This window comes from Ptiloglossa arizonensis, chromosome 3 (assembly GCF_051014685.1).
Source record: "Ptiloglossa arizonensis isolate GNS036 chromosome 3, iyPtiAriz1_principal, whole genome shotgun sequence".
Classification (NCBI taxonomy): domain Eukaryota; kingdom Metazoa; phylum Arthropoda; class Insecta; order Hymenoptera; family Colletidae; genus Ptiloglossa; species Ptiloglossa arizonensis.
This window is the reverse complement of record NC_135050.1, coordinates 30,438,471-30,459,407: the sequence shown is the minus strand read 5'-3', so window position 1 is coordinate 30,459,407 and position 20,937 is coordinate 30,438,471. Positions and strand designations below refer to the sequence as shown.

The 20,937-nt window shown below is 58.0% G+C and overlaps 1 protein-coding gene across 1 annotated transcript in view; it reads right to left on the bottom strand.

Annotated features, from left to right (window-relative positions):
- Wdr62 (WD repeat domain 62) overlaps positions 1-20,937 on the bottom strand; it is a 57,232-nt gene that overhangs the window by 17,984 nt on the left and 18,311 nt on the right. Inside the window, exons 2-3 of the mRNA XM_076307917.1 lie at positions 11,122-11,272; positions 1,621-1,712 (exon numbers count right to left, since the gene is read on the bottom strand). Coding sequence (XP_076164032.1) covers positions 1,621-1,712; positions 11,122-11,205 — 176 coding nt within the window. The 5' untranslated portion in view covers positions 11,206-11,272. The remainder of the gene's footprint in view (positions 1-1,620; positions 1,713-11,121; positions 11,273-20,937) is intronic.

Sequence of the window (20,937 nt, the reverse complement as noted above, 5' to 3'; positions counted from 1 at the left end):
TCGCGAACGCGGAAAAACGATCGTTTCGATGATGCTCGTGCGCCGCTGCTCGTTCGATCGAACGCGAACCGTACTCTGGAGATTTTTGAACGCGCTGTAGCGCGCGCGAGTTGGATCGGGAAAGGGTCCGGTCTCGTCTCGTCTCGTCTCGTCCCGACTCGACTCGACTCGGTAGTCCGTTGAACCGCGAGCGCGAGGTTACGAACGAGCGATAATCGACCGAGTCTCGCGATCGCGCGATAATTCCCGGGAAATCGGGAGATCGGGCCCGGCGGCGATCGCTCGGCAGACCGACCATCGAAATCGGTCTCTCGAGAAGTCGAGAAGCCGAGAAGTCGAGAAACGGAAACGGAGAAGACGCGGCGGATCGATCGTGGTCGATCCGCGAGTATCGGTCGCGGCGGATCTCGGACGCGGAATCTTTCGGTCCATTCGCCTCTCTCTTGACCCGATTTCCGACCGAGTACCGTACATAGTCGTTCGCGTTCGAGTTTAGCCGCGTTGCCGCGAGCACGCGAGTCGCTCGGCTCGTTCGAACGGATCGCGAAAATCGCGAATCCCCGATTTTCCTCGGGTCGAGCGAGCGTGTGCGCGCGCGCGCGCGCGCGTCGCGTTCTCGAATCGGTGCCGGCGATTAGCGACCGGCGGCTAACGAGCGCGCGATCTCTCCTCCTCGGCGACGTTCGCCGTAACGAGATCGCGCTCGAACGCACCGCGAGGCGATAAACGATTCGAGGGTCTCCCGGTTTTCGGCCGCGAGAGCCGAAGGAGGCTCGGGGTTCCCTCGGCGGCGAGGGAGGATCGCCGCGGACTCGAAACGGTTCTCCCGGTACGGAGCGCGCGATAAACCGGCGTAATCTCCCGATCGCACTTTCGCCATTCTTCCATTCACGCGACCGAAGAAGAAACGAGCCTCTCGCGCTCCTTTTGTGCCGTCCGCGTTTATCCGTGACCGAGGGGATCGCGTTCGCGCTAACGAACCCGAACTTTCTTTCACGGTCGCCACCGCGTTCCGCTCGCCGGCTCGGTCGCCGCGGGGACGAGCCATCGGACAATTTCCTCTCGGAATTTCGCGCGATTCGACATCGAGACGATCGTCCATTAGCGTTCCGCGTGCCCGTGCCCGTGGCCGTGCCCGCGCCCTAAACGGGCAACCCTCGCGCGCTCCCGTCGTTCTTCCCGCGGTCGTTCCCACGAATATCGGCCGGGCTTCGAGTCGTCGTATTCGTAATACGATTCGCCTCGCGATCGAAACCGATTCCGGGTTCGCTTCGCGTTCCCCGAGTCGAGGACTCGCGAATCGCGGTAAACGAATTCCGATCGAAGAGTTTACGATCGAGCGGCTGCTCTCGCCGAGGAGAGCGGCTCTCCCTTTTGGCCCGTTTTCGCGATCGATGTGTAACGATTTGGCCGTTCGAGCGGACCGACGCGATCATCGACGCCGTTGAAATTTCCTCGGCGGCGCGGCGCGGCGCGGCGCGGCGCGGCGAAGCGAAAACTATCTCCGAGGGTCCGAGAGTCTCGGTGTTGTTCGTAGATCGGTTTCGGGTGTCCGAGAGGCTCGGACGTCTCGACCGAGTAATCGATCGAAGAGAACGAAGAGACCGGTCTCGAACTCACCCGGCGGGATAGGCGACCAGCTCGCTGGTCGCGTCGCAGTCCAGGGCTGCATTGCTCGAGACGGTCACGCCGAGCACACGTTCCAGCTTGATCTGTAACAAATCGAAACGAGACTCGTCAGCACGGTGGAGAACGCGATCTTTCCCGATTTTGTCCGCGAGTTTCTCGAAGCGGGTACGCGCGAAAAGCACGCGCCGCGCCGCGCCGCGCGGGGCATCGATCCGGGCCCGTGCTTCCGGCGTTTTTCTTTCCACGGTTCTCGGAAGAAGTCGGGAGAAACTCGCCCGATCGATATCAGCGAGAACGCGCCACGCCGCGCTGCGTAACGAGAAAATCGTACGCGCCTGGCGTTCCTCTTCGCCTCGGCGGGCTTTCGTTCTCGAAGTCGATTCTCGACTCGGTGGAGGCCACCGAATTTTAGACGCGGACAGCTCGACGCTAGAAAGCGGCGATGTCTCGCTCGGAACCACGAATCGCGCGGTGACTTTCCTTCGAGGCGCGAGGAAAAGACGCTCGCGCTCTCCCCGTAACTTTCATCGATCGTCGCTCCGCGATCAGGAGCGAGTCGTCGCGAGACCGACGGAGGGAGCTTTCCTCGCTGGACTTTGATCCCGGCTTTGAGACTCGAGGAAAGACCGAAATCGCGCGCGAGCGCCGCTCGGCGAACTCGCGTTCCCGCGTTCCCGCGTTAAACGGTTCGCGGTGAGCGGTAATCCGAGACCCGTTTCGCTCCGAGAAACGCCGCGGTTCTTCGCCGCGGACCCGGCCGGAAAGTCGTTTCCCGAGATACCTTCCCCGATACGGAAACCCGGGAATCGAGCGAGATCGAAGGGTACCGCGCGGAACGTTCCGCGAAAATCTCCGCGAGTTGCGCAACCTATCGCGAGTATCGTTCCGTGTTTCGCGTCCCGTCCCGTGTTTTCGACCGAACGATCTTCTTCGGAATTCGATTTATCGCCGCCGGCTCGAAGAACGGGGATGCCGCGTACAGCGTGCAGCGTGTAGCGCGCCGCGCGCCGACCGGCCTTATCGCCGATCTTTTTCACCGTTACCGGTTTCGGCCTCGTTCTCAGCCATCCGAGAACAATGCGCTCGGGAAAAGATGGAAAACTTCCCTTCCCCGCGGACATCGAGGTTCGGGCCGACCGATCGGTAACCGACCAGTCACCCTTCCCGGGCCCGGGCCCGTGCCACGCCGCGGGAACCTTCGAGAACCTCGAGATCCGCGAGTATCGTCGACGACGCGAGAACCGCGCGGTTCGAGATCATCGAAACGATCGTCGCCGAGGAACGAGGGTAACGACTCGTAACGCTCCGAGATTCTCCCGACTTTCCCTCGAGCGAGCGTTCTCGATCGGGTGCTCGGTAAATCGGTCGATCGGGCGCGGACCGCGACAACGCGATCCGTTCGAGCGCGGAGACCTTGGAGGGAAAGTCGGCGAACAGGGCCCAGAAGCGGATCGATCGAGCGTTTTTCTCTCGAAACGGCGCGCGCCGATCGTTCGGCGTCGATCCGTGGAAATCGAGCGCGCGCGTGCCTCGGATCTCCGACCGCGTACATTTACGGTCGTTGCGCGAAACCTTTCGCAAGGATCGCGCGAGCCGCGCCGGACCGAAAACGATCGACGATCGAACGACGCGCGGTTCGCCCGGAACCGGTTGCGACGCTTTTAGCGATGATCGCGAGCGACGTCCTTGCGCGCGGGATTCATCGCCGCGTTGACGCGCGTTAACCGACTTTTTGCCCGCTTCCTTCTCCCTCGAGCGACGCTGGTTGATTCTCCTCCGTGTCCTCCGTATCCTTCGTGATTTACCGACGGAAGCGAAATTCCTCGAGAGCCGCGAACGCTTCTTCCTCCGTTGATCGTCTCCTTTTCGGAAGCGATCGGCGATCGAGCGCGCGAGAATCGTCGATGTCCGTTGCGCGGTGCACCGAACGGGACAACGAGAGACTCGAGAAGCGTTCGGTCGGCCGATGGGACGAGAAGAATGCTGAAAGCCACGGTCCGTTGCGAGGAGCCGGGGTGCGCGGCTCGCTCCGAGTTCCGCGATTCTCGAGTAGCCTCGCGAAGGTCCTCGGTGTCCCTCCGTAACTCGAGCCCTCGACTCTTCTCGTTCGCGATACCGTTCGAAGCCGCTCCTCCTCGAGGAAACGCGCTCCGAAGGATATTTCGGTTCGAGAACGAGGAACCGACCGCGCCGTACCGCGTTCGGAGCGACTCGACGCCTACGAGGCGTCACGGTGCTCGGTGCATCGCGATAGGGTCCGCGATTACGCAACGCGCGAACGATGGAAGACAAGGTCTCCTTCGCGCAACGCGAACGCTTGCGCAACGCCGAGCGTCCGAGCGTCCGAGCGTCCGAGCGTCCGAACGACGAGCACCGCGGAACCCGCGCGCGAACGTTCAGCTTCAAGGGTAACGCGCAAAATACCCGGTGCCGGTAAACTCGACGATCGTCTCGATGCAAATCGCATCGCGCAACTCGGACCGAGGTCGCGGCGATCCCACCCGAACGTTCAATTTCGCGCAAAGACCGCGGTAGGAACGGTTCGCCTAGCTCGCCGAGAACCGAGTCGTTTCCTCGACTCGCCTCGAGCTAACGGCGCGCGCGACAAATTTCGTAAATCGTTCGCGCGAAAGTAAAAGTCCCGGCCGAGACGCGAACCTTTCGGAATCTACGGCCACCGGAATTTTCTACTCGGAAGGATTCGCGCGAGAACCGAGCAACGACGACGAACCGTTAACCAGAACCGAGATATCGTCTCCCCGGCTCGAAACGAACGCCGGGAGCTCTCGCCGCGATCTCGCGCGGGAAAACGGGAAACGTTCCCGCACCCTTGGCCGACCGAGCGCGCGAAACGGGACTCGCCGAAACCCGCGCTTCCGCGGAACTTCTCTACCGGGAACCTCCTCCTGCGATCGGCGAGGGCCGTTGTCCTCGAGATACGCCCAATCCGGCAACAGTCGAGCCGTCGATCCTCGACCGAATCGTTTTCCTCGCGTCCTCGGATGCGCCGAAACGAGCGCGTTCGGGGACGGGAAAGGTCGCGCGCATACACGCGTTAGCGTTACCATAGCAGATCGATCTAACGGGCTATTACGAGTTTCGTGCAAGACCGTTTCCCCGTCGCGGCGTGTAAGCCACACCCTGGTACAGTTATACCGCATCGCCGAAGAATAAGAATAAGCGAGTCGAGCGAGCGCGTGTCCGCGAGACGCGAGACGCGAGACGAAGAGTCTCCCCGCTCGATCGACGCGGAAATTTACGCGCGGCGTTTCGTCGGCCGGGATCGATCGAGATCCGCTCGGTCGTCGCGCTCTCTTCCGCGGGAACGAAAAAAGCTCTCGATCGAAGGGCTTTCGACCTCGTTCCCGCGTCGCTTCCGAAAGGTTCGCGAGTTGCGTTCTCGGTCGAACGGGGTGGGAATCGTAGTTTCGCAAGGGACGGTCGGAGTTTCGTCGAAGGCAAATCGTTTCGCGCGGGCTCGAGTCGATCGAGGAACGGAGGGCTCGATACGGGTACCGGTCGGTGTCGCGGCAGCGGATTGTCCGAGACAGCGACCCGTTCGAGAGCTACGGAGTCCGCGCGTGCGTTTAGCGAACGGTGCCGATGCACGAACCCGAGATAAACGAGGCAGGTGGTTACCGGGACCGGTACCCTTCTGCCGTTCCAACGTTCCCGCGTTCCCGCGGCCGCCGGAGAAAAGGACCATCGAGGAAACCGTGCCGCGTCGACCGACTCCAGTCGACTCGAGTCGAGTCGAGTCGAGTCGAGCCGAGCCGATGATAACGTTCGACGTTTCCGCTCGATTCGCGATCGTCCACCGAGACGAGCCTCGCGTACCACCTCGATCTCCGTCAACGTCCACGGAACGCACTTCCAAAAAATCGGAACCGGTATTTCCTTGGCGGTCTCGAACGATTTCGGTACTCTTCTCGACGTTGTCGTCGGAACGCGGGTCGAGTGGATCGTACCGCTCGAGGATTTACCCGCGAGAGGGTTCGCGAACGTTGCGCGTTGGCTCGAGTTTCGAATTCGAGGACCTCGGAGCCCGCCAATTTCCGTTTCTACCGGGAAATTGGAAACTTGTCCGCGTGGCGTCGAGAAGGGCATTTGGCTCGAAAACGCTCGAGAGTCGGCCTCGTCCTCGTCCCTTTGGAATCGGTGCACCTGCGTCGCGCGTATACGTACGTTGTAGGCCGGAATGCTCTCTTTGTCCCGTACAACGGGCGAGCCGTTCCTGGAGGCGGTCAGAGCCATTTTTCCGTGGGAGCCTCGTCGGCCGGTGTTCTACTCGGTCACCGGGTAGACGTCCCTCGTTTCCAGCATCTCCGGTCGTTTCCCCTCGGCGACGTTCGCTTTCCCTCTCGAGTCGCAGGACGACGACCGACGAGCACCTTCGAGACCGCGGATCGCCTCGCAACCACTCGCGAACTTTTGTTCCATCGAAAGGTTTGGAGACACCGATTCGCGTTCGGTGGTCCGACCGTCGCGGTCCGTCTATCGGACGGTAGCTCGAGCGGCCGCGAACAAACCGAGGCGTTGCTGCCGGCGTAAATCGAACGCCTCTCCTCGCACGAAACGCGTCGCAAACACCGCCGGGGGAGTCGCTCGCCGCGCCAGCTGCTCGAATCGCGTCGCGGACACTTCCATCGAGCCGCGACGCACCGTTTTCACTCGCCTCGCCTCGCCTCGACTCGCCTCGAATCGAGGAAACCGGTCGCGGCCGCGTTGCGCAACCTGGCTCGGTTCGGTTCGATCACCGAAACGCGGTAATCCCGGTAATCGCGGTAATCGCGGTAATCGAGGGAATCGCGGTAATCGCAAGGATCGCTCGCACCGGCGAGCACCAACCGGCAAGAAGAGCGCCGGAGGACGTCCGTCTCTCGACTGAGCCGTTCTTTGCTCCGCTCGTCCATCGGACTATCTCGTAGGTCCCCCACTCGGTCGGTCGCGACTACGTCCTACCTGGCGCTCGCCGGGCCTTTGCCACCGATGGCCGTTCTTCGAGTCTAGTCTCGCTCTCCCCCTTTCCGTACGCGCGGCGCGCGTTGCTTTTAACGCCGCCGCGAATTCTTTTCGCCGAGAAGCGTTTTCGAAGCTCCGCGCCTCGATCTCCGCGAGTTTCGAAATTTCGAATTGCGCGCCTGCGCGGACCAAAACCGCGAGGCGCGGAAAACTTTCTTCCGAGGCGTCCGTTTCCATTTCCGGCGATCGTCCGCGAAAGGGACCGCGCGCGTTTCCAGTCTCTCGAATCGATCGACCGTAAAAATCCCTTCCATCGCGGAACGTTCTCGGACGCGTTTGTTTACGCCGGAGCGCTACGCGGGCACTCCTCCGCTCGTCCTCGATCGTTGAGGCCGACGAATACGAAACTGCCACCCACGTTCCTCCTCCTCTCTTCCATCGAGCCGCGAGAGTTCGGAAGCGCGACCGAACGCGCTCGAACGTGTATCAATTGCCGCGAGCGGCGGTGAAAATGGCCGGCTGGCGCACCGGTGAAATTCGAGAACGACGCGCGTAACTCGAATTCGGCCTGATTTATCCCCGCGGAATACCGCGCTATCGATCCCCGTACTCAAGAAAGTAAAACTCCGAAAGCGAGACCGCGCTACCGGATCGAGAACGCTCCAACGCAACCTGCGAATCGCGAACGACCACCGAAACGCTCGACGCCCGAAGTGTCTCCTCCGAACCTGCGAAAGCGAATCTAACGTCGACCGAGTTCGACCCTGCGACGCGCGGAAGTCTCTTCTTTGCTTCTCGAACCGTTCGGAAACGCGGCAAAACGTACGGGAAAACGGAAACGCAAATGCGATCGCTGTCGACGCCGCGACGTGCGCGTAGAACTTCGTTACTGTCCGTGTGCGTGCCCCTCGTTTCAATCGACAGAGCCGTTATTATCGCTTCACCGAAATGTACCGTGTCGTTGGGCGAAACGGATCGCTCCGACCCAACCGGCGGGAAAATGTCCTAATCTTGGCGCAAAATGTGGGTGGTACCGATAGCGTCGACGACTAATCGCGCACGTTGCGCGATACGCGGAATGGGTTTTACGATCGTGGGGTGGATGCGGGCTCGAACGGAAACGAGCGACGCGACGAACCGTCCCGGTTCGATCGAATTTCCCGCGAGCGCGGACTACTCGATCGACGTTCTCCGATTTCGAAGCCGGAGAGAGACAACGTCTCGCGGGTCACTCGGCAACGGCGCGAACCTTTCGAACCTTCCTTCCGATCTCGGTCGTTGGAACGTTTTTCGTCTACCGGCTCGCGACCGTCGTAAATCTTTCTCCTCGCGAACCTAATTCCGCGCGCGTCGGCTCGCCCCGATGCAAACGCAAACGCATAAATATCCGATCGGGACAATGGACGTCGAGCGCGAACGACGATGAACTCGTGCGACCAGAATGGAGCGAGCGAATAATTAATTCAAGCACTGATCTGCGCATCCGTCGCGTGGAAGCAACGTCTCTTCCGCTTCCGCGATCGGAAATTGGTACCTGCGAGATTCATTATCGGTCGAGACACGAGCTTCTCGCTCGCGTATTCCGTCGGGTGAAAAAATCCTCGACGCGTCTCGAACCGTTTTCGAAGCGAAAATTGAAATCGATTCGGTCTCGTCTCGTCGTGGAAATCGATCGAAAGAGGACACCGGGTCGCGCGATGCGAAGCAATTCCGTTAAAACCTCGCGCGATGCATCGAGGGACGCGAAAGACCCGTTGCCGAGCAAAGGTGTGTCTCCTATTAGCCGTTAACCTCCGGTGTAATAACGCCCGAAAGGTTTATCGAACCGGCACCGCGAGTTACGTCGCGTCTCGTGCTCCATAACGAACTTTGCTCGTTCGCAAAGTTTTACTTTCGGGTTCGTGGTTGGGGTTTTTTTCTTTCTACACTCCTCCGTGGAAAAAGTGGTCGCGTTCGAGGAAAGAATCGATTTTCCGGGGGTCCGTTGAATCGACGGATCGATTCGCCGGAAAGTCTGCGGGGAGATCGAAAGATCGGCCGCTGGGAGCGCCGAGGAAGAATCACCGGTGTATCGTACCGTTAGACGAAACAGGAAGTCGGGGCTGGCGATGGGCGTCCGACTCGTCGGTCTCTCGGTTGGGAGTTCTTCGAGCCGCTCGATCCAACGAAATGTCCGACGGTGGCGAGCATGGTCGGGGAACGTTTTCGAAAAAGTTCCGGTTGGAGTTCGCGCGTCGATCCCGCGTCGGGAAGGGGAACCGAAACGGTACGCTCGAAGAGGCGAACGGCATTGGCCCTTTCGAGAAAAAGTAAAAGCAGAGGGTTGACCGGCTAAAGTGTGTCGAACTCGGTCAACGACCCGCACCAGCTGCGACCGGTACACCTGTTCCGCGACGGGCATCGCGAATGAATTTCGCCGAGGTCTCGGTCGGCCAGAAACGAGTTCCGAATTACGAACGAACTTCCGATTTTCGGGTAAAAGTTGTTTCCAGCTCGCGATCGTTCGCCGATCGGAAATCGCGAGCGCAAAGTTTCTTCGTCCGTTTCTAAATTACGATCCCGAAGCTACGAGAGAAGGCTCGACGACGGTAAAGCAACGTCGGCCGAGCTTCGAGACGCTCGCGACGATGAACCACGAGCGCCACCCACGCGCTCGTTTCCGCGCAATCGCGGTTTCGGGCCTCGCGTGGGCGATCGTGGTTCTCCTTTTTTTTCTTTTTTTTTTTTTCGCCTACGATGGACCGCCGTGCTCGCGAAATTCAAACTCCCGAATCGAAAGCCAAGGTTTTCTCGCGGTAGGATATTTCCCGGAAAACTCGAGGCCCGTCGTGGGTGTAAACTGTCGGTCGACGGGCGCGTATCGATGCGCGTTCGAGGCATCGAGCGGGACGGCGAATTACGGCTAGCCAAGGTCGGTTTCGGGGCCGTGAATCGCGCCGGACGCGATCACCGTTTTTGCGTCGCACCGAGCCGTCCTTTCGGGAGAGAAACGGAGCACGCGCCAGCTAGGAGGCGACCTCTCCACGGCCTCGAGCTCCCGATCGATTTCGATCAGAGCGAGATCGAACGCCCTCGCTCCTTCCGCGACCGTTGCGTCTCGATCGTTTTCGAACGAGACCGTTCCCAACGAAATCCGATTTCGATTTCGATCGATTCCTGACCGACCTTTCCCGCCGCGACGAGGAACGGTCCTCGATTCGACCGACAGGGAGCGCCTGCCGTCGCGGTCTTCGAGATCGCGGACCGACCGGTAAAGAAGAACGTACGTTTATCGACGACCACTTGTTCGAACGGATCGGTCGAAGCTGGACGGGGCGGGGCGAGGCGGGCAGCCCGAGCTTTTTCAAATACCGCGATAAACCGTGTCGCTTTGGAAAAACGTTTCAACCTTTTGCCGGTATTACGATCTACTTTCGCGGACGAGCATACTACGGTCTATGGCAAAGGCGGACCAAATCCTTTTATCCGGATAAAATGTTCGAAGCGTTTTACGTATCGCGATTTTTCTTCGATCGTTGGGTGAGCCAGCGCCGACGGAACGTCGAATAATGGATGCTCGTTAACCCGAAAAAAAAGAAAGAAAAGAGGAAGGAAGGAAGGAAGGAAGGAAGGAAGGAAAGAAGAAAGGGAGGGGAAAAAAGTCACGAGCCCTTGACGACGGTAGAGTTCCAGGTCGGGAAAGGTTCCCTCGGGTTCGGATGTTCGAGATACGGTCGCAAGGACGCGACGAAGAAACGAGGAGGTGTTGCAGCGGACTCGACGCAACTGGGGCAGCAAGTGCTCGCCGCGGAGCGCGATGGATAACGTAACTCGATCCGCGAGCAGGAACGTCGTCGAGAGGGAAAGTGGCGCGGCGGAAGCGCGCGATGAATTTTCCGGAAAGTGGACGGTATCGGCGGGGGGAGCTCCTCGAGAGGCGAGCCGGTCCGCGCACGCTCGCGTCCCGCGAGGAATCCTCCACGGAGCCGAGCGAGTCCTCGAAAAAAAGGAGAATCGCGGTGACGTCAATCCGGGGCTGCTGCATCGACAGGGATGCATAATGTGCATCCGGCGCGCAACGTCGAGTCGACACGGTCGAGTTGCGGGCTATTGTCTCGAGCGACGTCAGCTCCGTCCGCTCCGTCCGCTCCGTCCGCTCCGTCCGCTCCGTCCGCTCCGTTCGCCCGTAATCCGCTACGGAGAATTCGCGCGCGTATCGCGAACCGTTTGTTCGAACGATCGTTCGAGCTTTCTATTTTCGAGAATCGAACGGACGAACAGAGCGGGTCGTCCCGGCTTTGTCCCGGCGGCTGACGTTCGAAACTTTGTCGAGCACCGCTTGCCCGAAGACGGAAGCTCGGTCGTCCTTTTCGATCGGTTTTACGACTCCTCGACTTCCGTACAGCGTTGCTGCGTCCTTTAACCTTTCGCGGTCTTCGAACGAAATTCCAAAAAGCGTGGACTTTGCCTCGAGTTTCGCGTTCGATCGATCGCAACCGGCGCAATCGGCGAAACGAGAACGAACGAGTTTCCTCGCGTGTTTTTACTCACCCTGTCCTGTATCCTGACGTTCTCCTGGCCCCTCTTCAGGCTAGGAGCTCGGAGAACCTTGCTCGTAACTGGTGGCTCCATCATGATGGTAAGTTTGCCCTCTCGTCAGGATCTCATCCCTGAAGGAGATTCGATGCTCTCACTTCATGTTCTGAAAAGGAAAACGCACCGAGCGATGTATTGGCCGCGTTGGTATCCCGACGAGGCTCGCGATGCTCGGAAAGCGATTCGAGTTTAAAAATCGGGTCGGTATCTGGTACTCGATCGGCGATAAATAGCAGGTCGTTGAGCGAAAGTAAGAGCAAAGGTGTGCGCCGGTGTGCGCGTGTTCGCCGGTGTGCGCTCGCGCACGGCTGCGATCGTGGGAGATCGAGACCTACGCGAATTCCAGCTCGACCGGCACAGCTGGTGGTTGCAAACGCGAGGAATGGATAACGGTATGCACGGGAGTTAACGGAAGGTAACGCGCGAACAGGTACAGGGAGCTCGCTCGCCGGAGAGGATTCCTCGAATGTCGACCTCGCCTCTCGATTTACCTCGCCGACGCCTCCGAACGTTGCTCGGACGGGAATCGGTGCCCGAGAACCGTTCCAATTTCAACGCCGCCGCGACCCGACCCGACGCGACCCGATCCTACAACACCCCGGTAATCGAACCTCTTTCTTTCCGTTTCTTCGCGAGACGCGAACGAAAAAAGACCCGTTATCTCGGTCTCTACGGTTACCGATCGTTCGTTCCGTTTCTCCCGCGAAGCCAACGATAAACGAGACACGGTGCCGCGAAATCTCTGGCCGTTTTCGCGCAATGCGGCGATAAACGAACCGTCCGACGGACGGACGGACGGACGGATGGACGAAATTGGTTTTGTTCGCGGAAAGAAACTATTTCGGTTCGCGTTCGAGTTTTCGATTAATTCGGTCGACGGTTTCGTGCCGAACGAGCGAAAACGTCGACCGTGAACCACGAGAAAAGTTTCGCGCTACAGCGACTGCGAGGAGGGACACGGATACGGCTTCTACCGGTGGCCGGAGAGCAGTTTAGCGTGACGCGAAATCGATAGAGCACGATATTAACCCCTCGTTTCTTCCAGCCTTGTCAGCAGCAAACGGTCGACGCCGTTCCCTTCGAGAAACCGTCGAGAAAGGATTCGAGAGAGATCGGTCGCGCGAAAAACTCGTCTCGCGTAAAACGCATCGGTAACCGGAACGCACGGATTTTACCTACCGACGTCTTTTCGATCGCGTCCCCTCCAATTGGAAACGCGTCGAGTCGCGAGCAAACGTCTCGAAAACTCGAAGCTTCGGAGCCCGGTTTTTCCGCGGAAACTCCCCGGGAAGGAAAGAACTCGCGACGGGGCGACGGGGCGACGGGGCGACAGGGCGACGAAACGAGCGCGGACGCGCCCCCGTGGTCGCAAAACCGAGAACGACCGATAGCGTACGCGCGCACGCCGAGCCAATTACCGGACGCGTTTTAGCGGACGCGTTTTAGCGGACGCGTTGCCGGGTTCGTTGTCGGCGGGATTTATGAGCTGCAAAGCCGGGACACGGGAACGCGAGCCGCTGTCGGCTCGCGGCATCGTTAAACGCATCTTTAACGGACCGTTGATGAGCTTTGTCCATTAATACGTATCCGATGTCGCGGGTTCCACCGCGCCTCGCCTCGCCTCGCCTCGCCTCGCCTCGCCTCCCCTCGTGTCCCCTCCCGTCGCGTTGTCCGATGGGAAGAAGAAGGGCTTGGCCCTCGGCCAAATATTCGAAAATCAAGGGGACCAACTTGCGGTATTTCGACGGTATCGGGTATCGCCGATTCGATGAAAGTTACGCAGCGTCGGCAAAGGACCTCGTCGTTCCGCCGCTTATTCGGTCCCTCGACAAACCTCTCTCCTCTTTCCCCGCCAGAATCTTTCGCGCCGTTTAAAACCGTTTCGACGCTGTCTTCGGCGAACTCGTACGCGATTACCGCCGAACCGAATATACGTTATCGCGGGTGGAACGTAGGTGCGAAAAACTACGAAAGCTGGCTAAAGTCTGGAAAGTCCAGGATCCGAAGATCGACGAGTCGGACGGTTCGATGGCCCTTTCTACGGCGACACGGTGCTCGGAGCTTTCTCGCGGGAGGGTAATACTTGGCGCGCGGTTATCTCGCGGACGTAACGAGCACGAACCCGGTATTTTATCCCCGCGTTTGGCACGTGCTCAAAAACTACCTTCTCGCGAATCGGAAACTACGGAGTCTCCACGGTTCCGTTACGATTCGAGGAAGATTCCGCGAGCGGCCGCGCTCCTTCTCGGACTCGAATTTCCCCGGAGCGCGATCGAGCGCTAATTGCCGACAACGTTCCTCCCGTTCGAGCGAATCCCGAGCGCGAACATCCGTCGAACCGTTGTCTTCGTTTCTTAATTTTTCCGATTTTCGTTCGACGACGAGGGGGCCAATTTTAATCGAACAATTCGGTCCCGACGCGTCGCGGTCGATACCAGAAAACTCGATAAAATTCCATCCTCCGTTGCGCGCAAAATTTAATTCGTCGGCCGTGTTCGCTCGTCCGCGACTTTGATCGATGGCTCTTCTCGAACAGGTCCACCGTTTCGCCGCGAGAGAGGTACGCGATCCGCGAAACTCGTTTCTTCTCTTCTCCGAACTATCAAAAACGAGGAAACGATCGCAAGTTCCGCGCGAACCGCGATCGCGAGGCGCGTGCGCTCGCGCGCGCGCGTCTGGTACTCCGTGAACGAAATAGCGATTCGCGTTCCGTTTGGCCTTGTCGTTGACGAACTCGGGGCGGAGTCAACGACGAGCATCGACGGACGGCCTTCGATGGGAATGTCGTCGATGGCTATCGTCGCTCGATGCCGGCAACGAGAGCGCGTCCCTCATGGTAAATGGTGCATCACCAAAGTGTCTATTCTTTTCGTTCAAGAGACAGGTCGTCGCACTAGATACGAACTAGCCGAGTATTTATTCGATTCACTGGGCCAAATAATAATGGTCTATTAATTTCGATGCGAGCAGAAGCATTCGATGGGCGAGACGATTCAAATTCATATATATATATGTATACACACGTGTATTTACTCGCGCGTACACGTATATCGATTTCCGGCTCTAGGATCCGCGCGCACCTATGCGAGCTCTACGATATCTAATCGATTTTGCGATCTCGATCCACGCGCCCGATTCGGTGGACACGCCGGTAGCCACGTTCCGAACGTTCCTCGAAACTAGAATCGATTTCGTTCCCGGTGAACGAGGCTCGATTCCGAAACACCGAGTACGCGCCGTGGCTTCGGATCGTCCGAGTCTCGTTCCCGACCGGGTCCACCCATCACGGACAACTCGATCTATTTTCATCTTCTCGAATACTCGTATTCCGGGAGACCGGCTCTCGGACGTATCCGTAAAACCGTACGCGTACGAGTCGGGTTCGAGGTTGCGATTATCGCGTAGCGCGAGCAGGGAACGCGCGCGCGATACCGTTGGAAAAGGTTTGCGAAATTGGTTTCGCGATCGAGAGTCCGCGACTCGTACCGACCGAAAAGTCCCACGACGAAACTCGGTTCGCGTGGGAGACGCGGAACGGGTACGATTGCTTCACGGCCCGGAACTTCTAGGTGTCCCAAGAAAGTGGTTACGTTTCGGCCGTGTTTTCACCGTAGCGCGTTTGCGCGCTCGAGACGGGATCGGAGAAATCCGATACGCGTATCGGTCCGCGCTTCGACCGATTCGAGTCCGCGCGAAGACGAGCCGCGATCCTGAACCTTCGAAAGGAAAATTACGCCCCGGCGATCGATCCTCCGAACGAGCGGACCTTTCCTTTCGTCTCGACGGCCCACCGACTTTAATCACCGGAGATAACGTCCAACGGCCTAGTTCGCGAATCGGTCCCGCGTTAGCACGAATTTTGGCACATTTCCATTCGAGTCGCGGCTAATCCGACGACGCCGATGAGACGTCCCGACCCGAACGTTGCGGAGCAGGGCGGGGTGAAACAAAAAAAAATAAAGAAAAGAAAAACAGTTTCGACGAAAGCCACAGTACGTACCGAAATCGGTCACTCGGGAACACCGTTGTTCCCTTCGAGGTTGAAAAGTGGCTCGCTGCGGGCGATCGTTTCCGACAAAGTCGAACGCGGACGGAGGAAATCCTGAAAGCGCACGAGACGGGAAGCGTCGGACGATGTCCCCGCTTTTGGTAAGCTCGAACTAAATTTAATCGCGAGCGGAGATCGTAACGCGGACGTCGAACGGTCGTTGAACGGTGCGCATCGATTTCGCGTTAAACGTCGCGTAGAACAAAGTACGCAGAAAGGAACGCGGCCGGTAGCACGAGATACGTTTTTCCGCGCTGGTAATGTCCCATTCGTCGCGTTGACCCGGTCGCTCGAGATCAGCCCGAACCGCTCTCCTCCTCGGGAACGTCCTCCGCGTTTCTCGTATCCAGTCGGCAAACGATCGCGCTTTCGTCCGGACGAAAGCTCCGCGGAGTTGCTCGTTCTCTTTCTTCGTTCCCCCGTGTTGCCTCTCGAAATACTCCATCGGAACGCGTGTTCCGCAAAATTACGCACACGGCCACGGGAAAGAACGCTTCCAGGATGACGCGTAATCCCCCGAGATTAGGGACGGGAATCGCGTTTTTGCGCGTCCGTGGCAAGAAGAGGGCTGCCTTCGTTCCACGCTCGAATCGAGCAAATTGCTCCTTCCGAGTTTTCACCGGCCGTTTCGGCAATCGTTCCTTCCGCGCGTCTCGACGATCGCGACGATGAACGAACCGGTTGAATGAATTCGATCGAAAAAAAAAAATAGCGGCGCAACGCGTACCACACCGTGACATAACCGCGCTAAATATAGAAATATTGTAGCGAGTACGGAAGCCCTGTTTACGTAACGCGCGCGCCGAACCACGAGAACGAACGCGCAGCGTACAATAACAGTGTAATCGCGGTGTTTACTCTGGACGAAAGGTTAACGAGCGAGTTTCGTAGGCCGCGTTTCCGAACGCGGAGAGATGGAAAGTTTCCTCGGGGCTGGAACGGTGAACTGGAAGCGAATCGACGCCAGAAGCGAACCGGCCTGCCAAAGGAGCCGCTCTTCCGGACGCCGCGAATCCGCCGCGAGCGAAACGCATCGCGAGAGATAACTCCTCGACGGACCGGGCTTTCACCGTTCCCCGGAACCGGAACCGGAACCGCCTAACCCAATTCCCTCGCACGCGAACGCTGCTCGCTCGTTATCGGTTCACCGTGCGATTAAATACGCCCCAAAAACCGCGCCGCGATCGAAACCAGAACGCCCGTAGCGAGCGACTTTTACCCCGAATTCACTTTGCTCCGTTTTCTCCGTTACCGATCCTCTCTCGCTTCTCGCGAGTAGAGCGTCCTTCGGTTCGCCGAAAGATTCCCAAAATCTCGGCCAACTCCGTGAACACCGGGATCCAAAGCCGCGCGACGATTAGTTACCACGCGTCGGTGAGAAACTGCGATCGAGCGATTCCGATCGGAGAAACGGTCCCGCACTCGGCACGGTCCTATTTCCGATCACCGTGCACCTTCCGAGCCGATCGACTCTCGACCGGGTTTTAAAAAAAATCATCGCGCGTTGATGCACCGGCCGACGAACTACAGAGAGATTCAAACGAGCGTAAATCTCGGCCCGTGGAATTTACTATCGCGTCGTCGCGGGTTTCGCGTACCGCTGGAAACGGAATGGACTATCGTGCTCCGCTGTCAGCGGCACGTACAGTTAAATGTCGTAAAGGGAGCGTGAGAATCGTAATGACCTACCATCGTTGGAAAAGGTACGACGAATCGCCGAGCGGTATTTCGCTTCTAGCTACGCGCTATCCTCGCGCGGTACGCGCCGTTCGAATCGAATCTTTTTTTCATCGCGGAGAAAACTTCCCGATCGGATCGCCGCGAAAATATCTCAAAGACGAAGTTGCGAGCAAACATTTACAACAATTTCCAACCAGCTGTCGTCTCGATCGATACTTCGGAATCGTAATTACAAATTTTACCGTCCGGTGAACATTATTACCGTTATTCTTATTTTGTCCCATTTTTTGAGCGAACCTAAACACGTAGAGTCGAAACTTTCCACGGTAGAAAAACTTTTCCAAACTCGATTCGCGAGAACTTTGGTTGCGCGGGTTTTTACTCGGCTCCTTCCACGATTTCTTCCTCGAATTTGAAATCGCGAGAGAAGGTGGTCTCTCCGATCGGTTCGGACACGATCCTTGTCGATGTTGTTCGCGGGCGAGGGACGACGACGTTCGGGTTTACGACTCATCGATCGTCGAGACGCGACGATTCGGTTCGAGAGAACTCGAAAATTGTAAACAGTTTCGAAAAGCGGAAGACGGGGCTCGGCCCGAAAGGAGGAACCGATGTTTTCGAGCGCCCTTACGGAGGCGAGCCTGGAACCTTTCGATCGATCGCGCGACTCGATGTTTCCTCCGTTTCCGGGAAATCGTGTCGGCCGTAACGTCCAGGGTGGTTCGATCTCGACGTCTTTCCGACGGCGAGGTTCCGTCGTCCCGAAGAGGCTTCGCGAATCACCGGGTAAAAGGACGAAAAACGAGCGGACCGATCGGAAATCGATCGAACCGAGTGCCTCGAATCCGAACGAGGCGGAACCGAACGCCGAACGACTCTTCCGGCGAGGAGATTAGATCACGTGCCGCGATCGCGTATCGTATCGAACTTGGGACGCGATTCGGGGCGTGCCCTCCCTTCGAGAGCAGTCGTTCCGAGTCGTTTCGCGTCGCGCGGCGCCGCGTGGCGTCGCGTCGGTTTTACGGCACGATTGAAAAATCGACCTCAAATCCGGACACGGACGTGCGTCGTATCGAACGAATCGTCCTCTTACGCAACGATCTCGAGGTAGTCTCCGTTTATCGCTCATCCGGCGTCACTTTGTCGCCGTTATCGATCCGACGATAAAACCCGCCATCTACCTTCCGTTCGTTGTACCGAAGATAAGGTGCAACGCTGATGAAACTCGATCCGAAGAAGTTCCGTTTCCGCGAATTGGCTCGCGAAACTGTTTTCCTGCCGCGTTCGAACGGTACCGCGATGTTCTCTCGTCGAGAAGAAATTCGCGCGACGATCGAGGAGAAGCACGTCGAGGTTCGTTCGCGGTTTTTCGGCGTATCTCGCGGGACGATCGTATCTCGAGAGCGGTCCACGTCCTTCGTCTATCCTTCGACTCGTCGCTTTACCAGCCACAAATCCGTCGCGGTAATTTACGGCGCGGCTGTAATCGTTATCCACCCACGTACGTCGCGTCACGTCGCGTCGCGTCGCGTCGCGTCGCCTCGTGTTTTCGCGTCTTTCGGGTTTCGTTCGCCGTCGAGTTTCGACGAATTTTCCAAACTCGGAAAAAACGCTTTCAACGCTCTCCGTGGAGAATCGCTGCTCGTTTCGTTTTTCAATTTCTCGATCGCGTACTTTTTACGCGTCGAACCGAATCGATATTACCCAGATCCGGGTTCGACGGTAACTCCATCGGCGTGACAAATAAGGCGAAGGATCCGAGGATAATTTGCATTCCCTCTTCGATCGGCGTGTCGCGATTCACGGGAAAGCTTTCTCTTTCATTCATCCCACCGATTACGGGACAATGCGAAATAAATTACGTCGCGCGCTGAATTAATTTGTTCCCCATTAATCCGCGGTATAATTAATTAGATAATGGGTCGCCGCATCGACGACGAAGCGCACCCCCCTCCTCGTAGCGTTTTTTCCTCCGGGGGACCTTCCGTACCGCGGAAACTCGAAAGACTCTTTTGGTTTTCATTTTCTCGTTTCGTTGCGGAGGATCGCAATTTCGAATCGAATTTTTCATCGATCGTTCCACCAGCTGCTCGCTCGACGACGAGCAGAATCGGAAGCAGAGCTCTTGCTCGCTGATCGGCGAACTTTGCGCCGAAGCCACGGAACGCGCGAGCAACTCTTTTTCGCAAGTGGTTCGACGCTGCGAGAAAATCCTCGACGACTAAAGCTTTCGAGATACTTTATTTTCGGCGACGCGGTGCGACGGGACGCGACGGGACGCGACGGGACGCGACGAGTTCGCGGTCGGGCCGTTTTTCTGCTCGAAGAGAAAAGGAGAACGAAATTCGGGGAAAACTCGCACGAGTAAAAGGTCCGCGGAATTTCTCGAGCAGCTGTTCGTCGCTCTTCACCGCGCAGCACGTTGCATCTTTCTCTCGCGCTTTGTCGCGGCCGATAAATATATTGGCCGCGTACGCGTAATTTCCACCGTTGCGGGATTTCCGTTTCGCGAGCTCGTCGCGAACGCGAAACCTCTCGTTCGATCCCGAGCGGGTCGTTTCGGTGCTCGCCGATTCGATCTTTCGCTCGAAAATTATTTCTCTTTTTTCTCTACCGTGCAACGGAGAGCCGTACGGTCGAAAAGCCGCGCGAGATCGGCAGAACGCGAGTACCGGTATATTTAAAGCCGACTCGACGAGAGCGTTTAAAACCCCTCGCGAGTTTCAAAGTTTCGCGTTACGCAACGAGGAAGTACATCGGTTACACGACGGAGAAACCACCATGCTATAAAGAGATAACCGAGTGTACGGCTGATTGTCACTGCCAAGGTCCCATAGGGGAGACCGATCGCCGGTCGAGTGGCTAACTACGTACTCGGTTAGCTGGCGCCTTTGATCCGTTCTCCTCCGCTCTAGTTTGTACAACAACCGCGTGCGTTTATTCGCTCGCGAAAACTCGAATCTTTCCGTTCGTCCTCGGAACCAAGGATGCCTTCGACGAGCAAACGATCCGGAAACCGCTCCTTCGCCGAAGAGACGACCATGAACGGTGTCCCGCTGTATTTTCGATCGAGATTCATTTTCGCGAAACTCGGCTCGGTCGACGAGAAGATCGGTCGAGTAGGTTTCCGCTGCGAAAGCAACGCTCGGAGTTACGAGAGTTCTCTGTCTCTCTTGAAAAGAGTTCGCCGACGCTCGGTCTCGATCGCTCCCGGCGTTTTCCGGCGTTGGGATAACAAACGGAAACGTCTTGCCCGGATCGAGATAGCGCCTCTAACGCGAACCGAACACGCGGAATACGTCGCCAAACTTGCCGATGGTAAATTTAGAGCGGATAAAGCGGCGAAGAAAGCAGGGCCGACGCCCGAACCGTGGATTCCTCCTGCTCGTCTCGGCCGTATATTTTCCGATAGTTGGCCACGCGTGGATCGATCTCGGTTGTCGGCTCAGCTCCGATTACGCGGGGAAATTGGCTTCGCGACCAAAAATTCTATCACCGTCGACGGCAACGACGACGACGACAACGACAACGACAACGACAACGACGATGACGATCGATAAGATTATCGCGGAGCAAACGCAGGCGACTCGAGTTCGTTGACCCGACGCAACGAGCGCGTCGACGCGACTCAACGCGGAACAAAGAATTCCAGGAGACTCCGGCAGGTTGGCCGTCCCGAACGCGTCGGAAAAACGAGACGCGCGAAAGCGTACGGTGGTCGCACAGTTTGTCACTGCCAAGGTCCCATAGGATGCACGCTGGCGAACGGCTATCCGCTCCGGCAGCGAGATACGCGCCGGCTGGACGCGATCCCCGGTATCCGTCGAGCGGCCAGCCGCGTTGTCGGAGCCGGGACGACGCGAGGGACGTGACCCGCCAGCCAACGAGTCGAAATAACCGCGAAAGGTGAAAAGAAACTCGAGAGCCGATCGCGTAAATCCTCGACGACGATCGCGCGCGCTCGAGCGCTCGAGCTACCGAGATTCGAGCGAAAGATCGCGCTCGCGATACCGCCGCGTTCGACCCGCGATCGAATCTTCTCG